We start from the raw sequence: 14,975 nt of genomic DNA on the forward strand, positions 1-14,975 counted from the left end.
GGGAACCCCAGGGGGTGGGGAGCTGTTTCATTCCCTGGCTTTATTTTCAAGCAGCAAAAGATAATCTATTTTCCAGGGATTTGGGAAAGAAGACCAATCCGGGTGGGTGTGCTGTCATTTCTATTTCTTCCTTTTCACAGTCTTTGCGGAGGGCCCATTGAAACTACTGCAAAAGGCCATCTTCTCAGTGCATTAGTAACTGAACCTCTTTGGAAAAGGACCAGGGCTGATCTATCTACTACCATAGGGAACAGCATTAGTGAGGCTGCAGTGGGATTCAAAGATGTGCCCTGGAAGTTTCTGTTTGCCAACACCATGGAGTGCAGCAAACTTAAGAGGAAAGCTTGAGTAGAGGAATTCAGTTCTGTGCCAGGGCTTTGCAGAGAACAGGGCAATGTCTCTATTCATTGAGTTTAGAGTCAAATAAGAGCCACACCACTCAAGAGGAAATATTTTTTAAAGGAATACATCTTTTTAAAATATCAATAAAAGATTAAGGAAGGAGAAAGTCCAAGCATTTAGGCTGTCAGATAAATTCATCATTGTTTGTCCTTAGGCTCCTGCAAGTGGCTCCAGCACACAGGAATTAATAAGTACAGATGAAGGCGTAGAATAAAAGACAAAGAAGGTGGTCTGCCAGGGGGAACGGCAGGAAGTGACAGGAGCTATGAAGCTGAATGAACCCGAGGGGATTGGGATCCAGAGGGCGTCTGTAAGCAAAGGCATAGAAATTACTCATGAACGCAACAGAAACTGAACTGGGATCAGCCCTAAATACAAGCTCTAAAAAGTTTGACTCTAATTAGAAAAACCAACGGGGGATTAAAGGGTAAGAAACTGGATATGGGGGAAAATATCCTCTAGCAACGTGGCATTAGCTTGCCCATAGCATTGCAAAGTAGCATGCTGTGGAAGTTAATATTGGAAGCTAACCCAAGCAGTCGGTTTAAGAGGGCAGGTTGTTCTATCTGTGTCTCAACTCACCAATTTTACTAGCCATGGTAAAGGGGAAAACACCTTCCATTCTTCCAGGCTTGGACAAGGCAACCAGTAGGTTTGTGTCTTAGTTTTGTAGGATACAAATAGGAGGACATGTAAGGTATTCCAGAAATAAATGGCTCGAGGTTTGGGTGAAGCATCTCAGAGCTTAGAAAAAGAGAATGATTTTTTTTTCATTTATTTGATGGAGGAACGATCAGCATATATTCGCTAATAAATAAAAATAGAAAGGAAATGAAAAGGCCAGTCATATCCATGAACACAGGTGTCAAAATCTTAATAAAATCTTGGCAAATGAGACCTAGCTCTATATAAAGGAGATTAATATAATAAAAAACTCGAGTCATCTCATAAGCATGATAGTGGTTTCTACCAGAAAACTCAGCTAATGAGATGGATTATGCTAACAAGTGAGGGATGAAAAAACAAGATAAAAATATACGACATTTATTTTATGTTAAATTTGAAAATACAAATGGAAAATAGACTTAAGATATCTGCAAACAACTGACAGCCCCTACACTGAGGTCATGGAGCATGAAAGTGTCTACTTGATAAACATTATAGATGACAGTCACCTTAGTCACCTTGATATCAGGAGGAGATCAGCAGTGGTGCTGACCACACAGACATCTCTTCAGTTCTGCACCAGTGTGGAGAGGAACAGAAAAGTACATGTGACGCATGAGAGACATGAGCAGAGTGAAATCTTCAGTATTTGTTAATGATGCTACAGGATTTCCTCCCACGGAAAGGCCCTTCGCATAGTTTACACAGTTAAAGGTTAATAGGAACCTTGATACAGAGACAAGCTTTTAAAAGCCAACTGTATTGTCCTATGCCAGCAAAGAACACTTAGATGATATAACCGTAAAATTGCAACACATGAAGTGTCATTAATGATATAAAGTCACTAGGAACACAGTGAACAGAGGATGATGAAACTACAAAATACTACTATTTAGATGCAGAAAGCTACAACTCTAGAATTGAAGGCTTTTTTCCCCTTAAAGACATTAATCTTGTCCATACTTATATCTAATCTCATGGAATTTAATCTAATCTCATAAGATTTTTTTTCATTTGTGTGTGTGGCTTGTTTGTATGCGAGAGAGATGTGTGTATGTGTGTGTGTGTGTGTGTGTGTGTGAGAGAGAGAGAGAGATGTGTGAGTGTGTGTGTGAGAGAGAGAGAGAGAGAGAGAAAGAGAGAGGTGTGTGTGTGTGTGAGAGAGAGGTGTGTGTGTGTATGTGAGAGAGAGGTGTGTGTGTGTGAGAGAGAGGTGTGTGTGTGTGTGTGTGTGAGAGAGAGATGTGTGAGTGTGTGTGTGTGAGAGAGAGAGAAAGAGAGAGGTGTGTGTGTGTGAGAGAGAGGTGTGTGTGTGTGTATGTGAGAGAGAGAGGTGTGTGTGTGTGAGAGAGAGGTGTGTGTGTGTATGTGAAAGAGAGAGAGAGGTGTGTGTGTGTGTGTGAGAGAGGTGTGTGTGTGTATGTGAGAGAGAGAGGTGTGTGTGTGTGAGAGAGAGAGAGGTGTGTGTGTGTGTGTGTGAGAGAGAGAGAGGTGTGTGTGTGTATGTGAAAGAGAGAGAGAGAGGTGTGTGTGTGTGTGTGAGAGAGAGAGAGAGGTGTGTGTGTGTGTGAGAGAGAGAGGTGTGTGTGTGTGTATGTGAGAGAGAGAGGTGTGTGTGTGTGTATGTGAGAGAGAGAGGTGTGTGTGTGTGTGTGTGTGTGTGTGTGTGTGTGTGTGTGTGTGAAAGAGACTTTTATTCAGGTGACTGTGAAAACCAAAAGATGATCTGAATCTGAAGCTGCATACAGCGTGATCCATATGATGTGGGCTCTGGGATCCTATCTCAGGTTTTCAGTCTTAACTACCAAGCCAAACCATCTCTCCAAACTATTCATAAAATTTCAATACTATTGGATAATAATATTCATTAATTTTAATATGGCAAACTGCTTTTAATTTTTATTTAAACAAAGCCCTGGTGACTAAGACACTCTGAGCAAGAACAAATGTATGAGTTTATTCTCTATCAGACATTAAGACCTAGACCATTGTCAAAACAAATAGAAACAATGTGATTTTGGTGTAAGAACAGTCATGCTGGGTTGGAGGAATGGCTCAGGAGTGAAGAGTCGATGTTTTTTGTAGAAGCTGAAGGCTCAGCTCCCAGCACTCACGTGGCAACTCACAACCATCTTTAGGGCTAGTTCCACAGGATCAAACGCTCTCTATTAACCTCTGACAAGTACGGGGCTTGCATGTGGTGTGCATAAATACATAAAGACAAAATACTTACATACAAAATATAAATAAATCTTTTAAAAAGTAACAGACATATTGATCAATAAAACAAATGAGAAATCTATTACAATATTGGCATTTTTCTCTTGTGACTAACCAAAAGCCATCCAATTAGACTTCAAATCCACTAAACAGAAAGAAAGTCAGGCCTGGTACTGAAAACCCAGCCAACTCCCTGTGGCCACAGAGATTGTGAACTCTAGAGAAAAACCTGCTCCTGCAATGTTCCCAAACCAGGACAATTTCTAAATGCATTCTAAATATTCATCCTTATACCCACAGTTGAGTTTAGCCTTTACTCCTCATCAAAAACATGTCTCTTGGCAACAGATGGAGACCATTACAGAAAACCCACAACTGTTCAACCTGGAGATGAAAACTGATCATGGAATGCTCAACCCCAATTGATATTTCTACGACACAGCCCTGAGACTAAAGGAAGATCACAGAAGGGACAGAAGGATTGTAAGAGTCAGAGGACCAGGCCCTGTGTCCTGTGTTGTGAGATGTAATGTCTTCCGCTCCCACACAATCTCAATCATATATTCACCTAAACAAGACACGTACAAGACAGCGCTGACAGGCCAGCATCGATGGGTGAGCTCTTACAAGGCCAAACTCCTAAATGGAGATCTATAGGCAATTAGTAGATGCGGGGAAAGAGCTTCAGTCTTCTTCAAGCATGAGTCTTTCGATAGGTTATGGCACTCTACGTGGTCATTTCTAAACACATACAAGTAAACCGACTCATCAGGTTTTATTCATTATATATATGTGTGTGTGTACATATGTATACATGCACACACATATATGCATATGTATGCATATGCTATACACATGTATACACATGTGTATACATATATTTATCTATATATACATGTATGTTAATGTGTAAATACAAGAATATATATAACAACACACACACACATATATATAAAACAAAGAAAGAAAAGGTTATGAATTTCAGAGAGAGTAGAAGAGGATACAGGAGAAGTTGTATGGGTGGAGGAAGGTATGAAAATGATATATATATATAGACATGTATGAAATACCCAATAGAATTTATGGTACCAATAATTAGTGATCAGTAAAAAGTATTCCATGATAGCCATGCCCTTTGATTATTATGATGTAAATACCTTTTGGTTCATGTAATGTTTTTATTTTTCTTTCATATAATGCATCCTGACCATTGACTCTGCTCCCTCTAGGTCTCCCAGTTAGCCCCCAACTCCCCTTTTCTCTGGATCCACTGCTCCTTCACTTTCCTTCTGAAAAGTGCAGTCCTCCCAGGGATACCAACCAAATATAGTGTAAGAAGTTACAATAAGACTAGGCACAAACTCTCATGTTAAGGCTGAGTGAGGGGACCTAGTAGAAGGAAACGGGTCACAAGAGCAAGTAAAAGAGTTAGAGATACCCCAACTCCAACTGTTCAGAGTCCCACAAAACTGCAAGATAACCAACCACAACATACAGAGAGAGGACTTTGTGTAGACCAATGCAGACTCTGATTCCTGCTTCAGTCTCTGTGAGCCCCTAGGAGCTCTACTTAGCTGTTTATGTGGGTCAGGTTCTCCTGGTGTCCTTGACCCCTCGGGCTCCTTTATGTAATTTTATGTCATTTCATCAACCTCGTGTTTACGTGAGTTGGCTTATAAATTTTCTCTTTGAGTTTTTCACAGTTTTTATTTTACACATATATTTAAAGTATGCATAAACATTCATAATGTTGCTACTTAATTAGAAAATTTGTATCTAATAAAAATTATTCTATTTTCTAAATTCAGATAAAAATCTTAATAAAATTTTAAAAGGACAATAAAGAAAGGATAGAACTTTACAAAGCAGCAAAGAAAATGGATCATAAGTAAAACAGATGTTATAATATGTGATCCACTCCCTCCCCCAATTACTTCATGATTTGTCAGTAAAGAAGGCTGAGGGCCAAGTACAGGCAGTTACTTCTGAGATCTAGCAGGAAAAGGCAGATGCAGAGAATGAAAGAGGGTTTTCTGCCATGCTTTGGAGAAAGAAGAACACAGCAACCGTATGAGGGTTGGGGAGGAGCTGGGACCTGTGGCCTCTGATACAGGTGGGTGGCCCAGGATATTTGGCAGGGGCTAGGTGGGACTCGCCACTGAAGTTTAGGGCAGGTGGAGAGATGGCGATAATAAATTGGTAAGGACACGCTTTTTCAGGCGCGAGATATCTGCACCCAGCAACTATGCCAAGAAGGCAAGTTGTAAACTAACAAACTCTGTGTGTGTGTGTGTGTGTGTGTGTGTGTGTGTGTGTGTGTGTGTGTGTTTCATCGATGGATTCAAGGGTCTTGGGTGGAAGCTGGTAACACAGTCGCGGAGCAAAGGTGGGTAAAGCAAAAGGGAAGCTGGGAGGGGCTGGTCCTGGAGCAAAAGGCTGTAGGGCTAAAACTACCCCCAACAGGCGGCTCAGGCTCCAGAGGGTGCGCATGCTCATACTGATGGGACCAAGTGGATTCCCTGAAGTTCAAGATGAGTACATGAATCTGAGAGATAAAAATGGTGGTAGGGTATTGGAGGAGTTGTAGAGGTTTGGGGTAGATTTGATCAAAACACATTATATGCTTATATGAATTGTTAAGCAATAAAAAAATAAAAAAGCAAGTGTATCTTTAATTATTATGAAACCACAAAAATCAATAAGGAATGCAGGTGTTTTGTTTTTAGAATGTAGCATGGGACTGTAACTTTGTTTCATAAAAAAAAATTCCTTTAAACATCCCAAAGACATCAACTACAGGAAAATACTAATAATTTGAGATATTTTAAAATCATGAACCATCTGTCGTCAGGATGAAACTCAAGGGAGCTTTAGGAATGTAACCCACAAGCTGAAGAAAATTTGTAACAGAGAGAAGGAAAAATGTATTTGTGACCCACAAAAACGTGTTTATGGAACTATTAAGAAACAGATAACCCAAGGGGAAAAAAGTTTGTCCAACAACAAAATGAACTGCTTCATGGATGAACAAACATAAGTGGCCTTTAAATGCATGAAAAGATGCTCTACCGATGTGTAAATTCAGAACACAAATATGTTCCATTACAAGACACAATGGAACACCACCATCAGACTGGCATTTTTTTTTTTTTACTCCATTCATTTCAAGCATTTTCTGGGTGGATCAATGGAGGTGCTTATCACTGTAGCTGAGCCTATGAGTTGAATGACCTCTCCCTACACCCAAACAGCTAAAGCTATACGCCACCTGACTAAGACACTGCCATTGAAATGCTGAAACACTAGAGGATGACAGAAGGAGCTGAGGAAGGAAAGTTTTGACTATCGTTTTCTGGTGCCTACATGGAGGTTACACAGAACTCACAGCAGCTGCAGTTACCTACACAAGGTCAGCACGAGACTAAGCCAGAGAGTAAACCATCATTGATAGGGCAGGGGGCCAAAGTTCCCACCCTTATCAGAGAAGCTGCTGTCGGTTGATGGCTGCTGAGGTGGGGGGTCACGCTACTTTGGGAACACGACTGCTGTTATGTTGTACATACCTCACTGGAGGGCCGCAAACTCACAGACTTGTGTCCAGCCCTCAGGATACTTTAGTAATTGTATTAATAGCCATATGGAGAAAGTTGGGAGAGAAGCAGATCACTAGAAAGAGCTGACGGGAGGGACTAGTGAGTAGACATGTTCAAAACCTATTGTATAAATGCATTCAGACAGACAAAACTGGACACACACACACACATGTCTGTACAATCATGCATAAATTCACATGTGGGGTAGCATGCATGCATGTAGTAAAATAAAGAAATGAGGACGTGCTGACACAGAGGCGAATGCCATTACTTCTGAAAGACAGGGGGACTAATGCCGTCCGAAAGCAGATGACCTGAGACTCTCAACTTACATGTGCTTTATGTTGTTGACCGGAAAAAGGTTCACAATGGTCCCTTTAGTTATCATTTGAAGTGAGAAGCCAGATTCTATACATATTATCTATCTTACTATACAAATATATGTTTACATTAGAATGGTGATCAAACCTAATAGCATAGCCCTAGAATCCTAGGTATTCATGAGACTGAGACAGGAGGACTGTAGTTCCACGCCTACCTGAGCCATAGAGTCAGTTTGGTCTTTACCCAAGGCCAACCTGGGTAAAGTAAGAGGCAACAAGTGAGGAAGAGGAACACAACTTAGTGGTAGACTATCTGCCTAGAATACACAGAGGCCCTGCGATCACTCACAGCGTCACGTGTACAGAGAGAGAGGAGAAGACTGAGCTAAGGACTGATGAGATGGCCCAGAAGGTAGGGACCCCTAAGGTCCAGCTTGACACCCTGAGCTCAGCCCCTGGAGCCCACGTAGTAGAGGAAAAAACTGACTCCTACAAGTTGTCATCTGGCCTCCACTTGTGCGCTGTGGTGTGCAGATGGGCCCACGTGCATGCACACACCCACATCCACAGGAAATAAATGTAAAACTGAAAACAGAAAATTGACTTATCAAGGGTTGGATTCTCATATCCCTGAAGAGTTCTTGTACCCTATCACAGGGTGTGTTATTGAGGATACTATAAAGTACAGTCAACGCCAAGCCTGACTCACAGACGTGACGTGTGTGACCATGGCCATTACGTTTCTCAGAATGGTCACTGCCATCCATGTTTGCTATTTACTGTGGCAAGAGAAAAGTGACCACAGACATGATGAGACCCATGACTAATGAGTGTTCAGGAGGGTGTGTGGGTGTGTATGTGTGTGTTTGTGTCTGTGTGTGTCTGTGTCTATCTCTGTTTATCCGTCTCTGTGTATGTATGTGTGTGTGTCTGTCTCTGTTAGAGTGTCTTGTGTGTGTCTGTGTATGTGTGTCTGTCTGTGTGTGTATGTGTCTATCTCTGTGTGTCTATGTGTGTGTATGTAGTGTATGTGTGTGTATGTTGTGAGTCTATCTCTGTGTGAGTGTCTTGTGTGTGTGTATGTATTGTTTGCGTATGTGTATATATGTGTGGGTCTGTCTCTGTGTGTATGTAGTGTGCATGTGTGTATATGTAATGTGTGTGTCTGTGCATGTGTGCATATGTGTGCATGTAGTGTGTGTGTGTATGTGTGTGTGATGCACACTTAGATGCTGTTGGAGAATCAAAGAGTTTATTGATGTTCTTTTAAAAGTGTCTAGTGATGCTTTTTACCATGGACTATTCTTTTGAAAATTTTCTGTTCGGGTTCCAGGTCCACTTTTTAAATAGGTCAATTCATTCTTTCTTTTAAAATTTTGTTGTTGTTGTTTAGCTCTTTATATATTCTGGATATTAGTTCTGTCAGATATACAGCTGGCAAAGACTCTTCCCCTTTCTGTACCAAGACACTCGTTGGAAAATGTCCTATGTATGCTCACACAGATGGTGGCTGTCAGAACAGCATTCTGAGAGGCTTGGAAAATCAACATGCTAAGAGCATAAAGGATCCAAGAGCTTAGAGCTGGAGAAGCTGCCTGGGCAGGAGGAGGTGATCCCAAGAGTGGTGGACATGATGAAGTGTGAGGCCCTAAAGGGAGAGGGGACTCGGAGGACAGGGCCATCAATCACTGCCAAGCTTATCTTCTGACAGGGAGTGGGGCTCCAGCTTCCAGATGTTGCATTAAAACATAATGTTCCCCCGGAGACGCACATGGCAGGCTGCCCTGAAGCTTCGGTTTCACTCAGCTAACTAATTATGAGAAAATGTGACATCGGTATTTCACTTTTCTACAGGGACAAATCATTCCCAGCAGGAGGGAGAAGTTGTTATTTTTTTATTCAGTTTTCTTTTGTCATTAAAAAGAAATTACTTACACAGCAGTAAATAAACTCTTGTTAGAGGGAAGGAATTTTTTTCCCTTCTCAATAATTCTGTCAATTTTACCTTAATGCTGACAATCATTTCTTTGTTTTCCCAATAATGTGGTGAGTCAAAGAGAGGATAGCTTGGATATTGAATCTAGGACAAAATTGACTCAACCATTTAGTAGCTATGTGGTATCAAGCCATTTATTTCAGGACTTATTCCCCAAGCTATAAAGTTAGGGAGCTACATGCCCTGTAGGCTGTTACCTATTAACAAGGAAACGGAGTAACACAGTTACTGTGCAACAACACAGTTCTCAGTAAGTACTTGATACACTTTATCTTCTATTCTCAAAGCCAGAACACTCTGTTATGAGCATAAAAATAATATATATATCATCTATGCCTGGTGTTGGCAAGCTTATATGACCATTCATTCAATCCTGAACCCATTCTTTACTTGGGGACTTCAAGTCAAATTATGTATTAAGCATTTTGCTTTTCCTTGGATCTGATACAAAAATAAAAGGTTTCCAGTGAAGAGTTATTGTTTGTAGATAAACTCAAAAAAGGGCACATTTCTCCCCAGTAACCACTGTATCTTTTAACTTTTCCTAGTTCCTCTGTTTATTTTTTTAGGTTGGTTTTAGTTTTGTTTGTTCATTTGTTTGGACAAAACGACTCATTAGATTCTCTGTACTGGCCCCCAATCCGTGACTTCTCTGCCTCTGCCTCTGGGGTTGCGTGCAAATGCCAACATCTCAACCTCTGTGCTCTGTGGGGCAAACGTCAGCCAACCTACACATCCTGGAACACTGCCTGGATGGAAGAACATAAGAACAAGTTATTTCTGTGCCTGTAAGAAAACTGCAAGGCCATTTCTGCAGATGACTCTCCATTTCAGTTCACAACTATCCAGGGGACACACAGAGCAGAGGAGCCCCATTGCACAACAGGCAGACTGAGAGAGAAGGGGCGGGGTTGCTGTGCTCAAGAGTACTCTGAAGGGCGCCTGTAAGGAAGGGAAATGCCAGGGCTGTGGGGCTTTCTGAGTTAGATTTCTGCAAGAATGAATTTTGTTTCTGAAATAGCCAAAGGCAGCAGCTGTTACTGAAGGAAATAGGATTGCTGGTGGAAAGAGAACGAAACAGAAAACTGAGAGGCATAGAGTTTTACATTCTGGTTTCACATCCCATTTGCCGATGTGCCTCAATTCTTTTAGAATAAAGCGGGGAAATGTGATTCACCTCTCTCCCAGAGGCATCGCAGTGCCATTACAACATGCAAAAGTTATACGAGAGTGGTGGTGTGACACTGAAGATGTTTCATGATGGCCACAGTAAATATCAATCCCTAACATATATAAATGTAAGGCAACATACTGTGCCACACAGAACATGATAGTAGTAAAGAAACATGTACAAATGTTTCCCTGAGGATGCACAGACCAGTAGATGGTGCACAGTGAGGCAGTGTGGGTAAATCAGCATGCGTGATTAAACTTTAGAAGTTACAGGAGACAAAGAGGCATAAATATACAGTGCACCTTTGAATTCACCAAAGAATTAGGCTCATCTAATTTACAGAGTAGTTCCTCAACTAATCACATGTAATAGTTGTTAAAATGCTCTTAACTCCAAGAGCAAGATTTTTTGGTGAGGGATCACTTTCCAAAGCTTCAAAGGGCCCTGACATATGCCTAGAGATCTCTCCTGGCTCCTGAAGAAGTCCTAGTGGACTGCGGAAGTTGGATTTAGAATCTCCTCCCCCTTGTGAATAGAGGATTTACTCTAAAGCCTAAAAAGACGAAAGCAGCCAGAGGTTATTAAGGGTAAAAATAGTTCAAAATAAGGGCAAACGCACATTTCTAATTTATCCCTTGGACACAGAAGCTGAAGGACTTATAAATATACAATCCAAACCATATTCTTACTAGCAACAATAGCAGTAGCATGCAATAATGGCTTACCATTAGGTGGTTGATTACCTAATTCTGACTTAATGGGCCTTGAACATAATTTTCCCTACAATTCTACAGAGAGCATGATACAATCTCATTCTAATATTAGGACAGATTTCATAATGTAGCAGCAGGAGAGACAGCCTAAAACTCCCTCTCCGTTTCCTTAATTCACTCACTTAATAAATACATTTTTAATGTTTGCTTTTTGTTGGACACTATATCAAAGAAATTGGCAGTCTGAGGAGCCATCAGTCTAAGGAAAGCATCAGACTAGTGTGTTAAGCTCAGGAAAATATATGGCATAACAAGTGGATCAGAGAGCTTTCAGGGAAGATGAGAAAGAGTGGGCAGAAACCGTTACATGACAAGAATCAAGAGTCATTTCCTTCTGGGGACAGCAAGAGTGAAAGCAGGGGATGCAGGAAAAGCAAGTGATCCAGAAATTAGATAGAGTCATATGCCTGGAGTGTGGGCTATTGACAGGAGGATGGGAAAAGATGGCCGATAAAACAATAAGTACCAGAGGAAGATGGAGATTCCATCCTTAGAGCCCAGTAGCGCTTGCTTTAAAATATGGTGTCTAAAGGCCAACCACAAGCTTTGGTCTGTTGCAAAGTGGTCATCCTGTATGTGAGATCTGCTATACACATACGGTAAACTGGAAAGGGGTAGGTCCAAAGGTGTGGGTTACGGTTATGGGGCAATCTCAACGTCCAAGAGGGACACCGCAGCAAAGGCTGATTACAGATGCTTGAGAAACATGTTGCGATGGACCCGTCACTGACACCAAGCAATTCTGAGTGACTATGGAATAAGTGAACAAAAATTAGAAATGACATAATCAGATGTTTTTGCCCTTTGAGTGACACAGCTGTCTGTTAAAGTAAGAATAATTCACGGCACTGAGTAAACAGCAAAGCACTCTGCCAACACAGAGATGTGGCCTCACCAAATTCCCGTCTGGACGAGACTTGGATGATCTCTCCTGTAACATCTCCTCATTTTCGATGTGAAAATCTGACTGGCAGAAAATAATGCTCACCTCAAAAGTTATGAGACATTTGTGATGGCGGACAGAGACCAGGTAGAAGATATTAAACTTCGTAATGCTTGTCAACCAGAATGGTTACAAAACAAAAATGAAAATAATACTAGGTATGAAACAGCCTCATGCTTTTAGAACTGTTTGAGACATTTCACACTCAAATGCTAAGGGTCAACATCTTAGAGACACTTTTTAAACAATGACCTACTATGACATTGTGCTATAAGGACCAGGGACGAATTTTGAGTGCAGAATTTAGGATTAAAAAAAGACATATTCTTACCATGATCTTCCGAAGAGACTGGTGACCTATAAAAAATAATACAAACATGATAAATATTTTATATATGATAATGACAGCAATAAGTACCCATAATGCTATAAAAATTATATAGTGAGAATTCAGCTAAGGTAGGGCTGGAAAGATGATGGTTCGGAGGTTAAGAGCATGTGCTATTCTTGCAGAGAACCCAGGTTTGGTTCCCAGCATCTACTTGGTGGCTCACTGCCATCCTTAAACCCAGTTCCAGAGGATCTGATACCTGCTATGGCCTCCATGGGGTACCAGTCACACACATGATGCACACACACACATACAGGCAAAACACTGGGGCATGTAAAATCAAAATTAATAAATAAATCTTTATAAAGTTAAAGAGAAACTCAGTATATAGGTATAACTAATGTCCTTGTTAAAAGGCAGATTCTAATCAGCATCACTTCCATATTATCTAGATTGGTGGAGTATTATGGGTTATTAAATGACAGCAGCTTAAGCATAATGCCCCAGGGCTGCAACAAATTAGTTAAGTCTGGACGCATTGTGGAAGAATGAAAATTCATTGAACTCTGTTATCAAGTGAAACCTAATGCCCAAGGACTAACACCTAGGACAGATGCCAGGAATCAAATATGCACTGGATTTAATACACAAAGGGCCATGCTCAGTCATTTTAAAAATGTAACAGAAGTAAAAGAAAATAAAGAAAATGAATTCATAATTATCATTATTTTCCTGTTTCTGAAATTCTTCATGGGATTTAATGTTTGCATGAGTTTAAGCTTCCAAGCCTAGCATCTCCAAACAGATAAAAATCAGAATAGGACAAAAAACCACTGGGGTCTCACAAATCTAATAAATCAATAACTTTCCTATATCACCTGTCAGCTTAGCGCTAATTATCACAGTCAGCTACCAAACAGAATGAATATCATGCCAACCATAAAAATATTCTCCCTCTGTTGACACTGGCAGTGGTGTGAATAAAGGGATGGGGGTGTATTTAAAGATGTACTAGTTGTTGGAGCAGTGTTAAAGGACTTGAGGATGCATGACCCCTTGATGTGACTGATGAGCGATATCACTTTTAGTATGAGTACACAGCAGTGGCTGCATGCATAGAAAATCTGAACATCAACTAGTGCAAACCGCTAACCCATTTCAGCCTCATGAGCCTTTTCAGGTAGAATTTGGCACAAGAAACACAGAGTCTCAAGATTTGGTGGGAAAAATGAGTATCCAAGAGGCAAATAAACCGGAATGACGATAAGCAGGGACCAGCATGTCCCTAAGCCATCATTACCCGAGAAACGCTCGGCCTCCCCTGTTGAAACCGATTTATGTGCCTCTAAAAGTTCCCAGATTTTGTACTGTCCTCACACTGGTCTTTGTAGGTTACTGTCCCCTAGCAATGTGGAAACAAAAAAGAGGGCTCCTGCTTTACATTGGTTAAACTGAATGCGTTTCAGTACCACCATTCTGATATTCGGAATCAGACACAATCAAAAGCTCTTCGGGAGTGAGCTTATCACCTTCGAATGACCTTGAGGAGAACAGTTTGCTTCTGAGCTCTCTAGGAGAAGAGGGGCCTTGGAATGGGCACCCTTAGACACAAAAGATACCCAGGTCATGCGGCAGAAGAGATACCCATATCTGTTTTAGCAGGAAAAATACTAATCAGGGAACATGTGGAACCAAAGGTAAAATGGAATTAAAAGTTGATTTCAAAGAAGAATGTAGATTGGAAATAACTTGTGCTGATGAAGGTTCTGGGGGCATGAGAGATATGCTCTCAACAAAAGAACATCTTCATTCTGATTTATTTTTATGTAAAGTAAACAAACACATATTTACAATTTATTTCTGGTAAAGAATGAGAACAAAGAGAAACCCATGCCCATAGCCTCCTGCGTGTCTCAAGATGGGAGCCCTTGAGGCCCATTCTTTGCTGCCTTTCTGCAAAGCATTTAATACTAAATCTGAGATAGTCCAGATGGCTTTGTGGAAGTCCCAAGGGGATGCATTCTGAAGTCTGTCCAGGCAGCGAGGATGAACTATCAGAGTGTTCTGCACAGATTAGTCATGTGATGTTTCTGTGCCTGGATGTCTCCCATACTCCCGGACTTGTGGAATTTGAAGACAAATGGAGCGTTTCAACCCTCACTCGGAATTTCACCTTTCACTGCGAAATGTCACTAGATTATACTATTGAGACACGTCATCCACGAAGGCTGGGAGCGGGGTTTCACAGAACTCAGCTCAGGAGAGAAGAAATGTCCTGCAATGAGCAATAGAAGCAGTTGTTTTTAAAATAGAGGTTGAATGTCAGGAAGAGATTATTGTCCTGACAGCGGAGCCTGGCAGCTGAGGCACACAGGAAAGCTCCTCGCTATCCCCACTGTCCTGAGAGACTTGGCCAGAACTTGTTCCGTGTCCTTCCATATGCACACTCTTAGAAGTAAGTGCCACTTCACACGATGAACTCTAACTAACATCTACTCACTCAACCGGGTAGAGTTCTCCTCCATATTTTCTTGATTACCAGACTTTATTATTA

At 41.1% G+C, this 14,975-nt stretch overlaps 1 protein-coding gene across 10 annotated transcripts in view; it reads right to left on the minus strand.

The window, feature by feature from the left end:
* Positions 1 to 14,975, minus strand: part of Dgki (diacylglycerol kinase, iota) — a 461,894-nt gene that overhangs the window by 44,405 nt on the left and 402,514 nt on the right. For all 10 annotated transcript variants that reach the window (XM_039108368.2, XM_039108367.2, XM_039108371.2 and 7 more), the window contains one exon: positions 12,422 to 12,447. In XM_039108368.2, coding sequence (XP_038964296.1) covers positions 12,422 to 12,447 — 26 coding nt within the window. The remainder of the gene's footprint in view (positions 1 to 12,421; positions 12,448 to 14,975) is intronic.

The sequence above is a fragment of the Rattus norvegicus genome, chromosome 4 (assembly GCF_036323735.1).
Source record: "Rattus norvegicus strain BN/NHsdMcwi chromosome 4, GRCr8, whole genome shotgun sequence".
Lineage (NCBI taxonomy): Eukaryota > Metazoa > Chordata > Mammalia > Rodentia > Muridae > Rattus > Rattus norvegicus.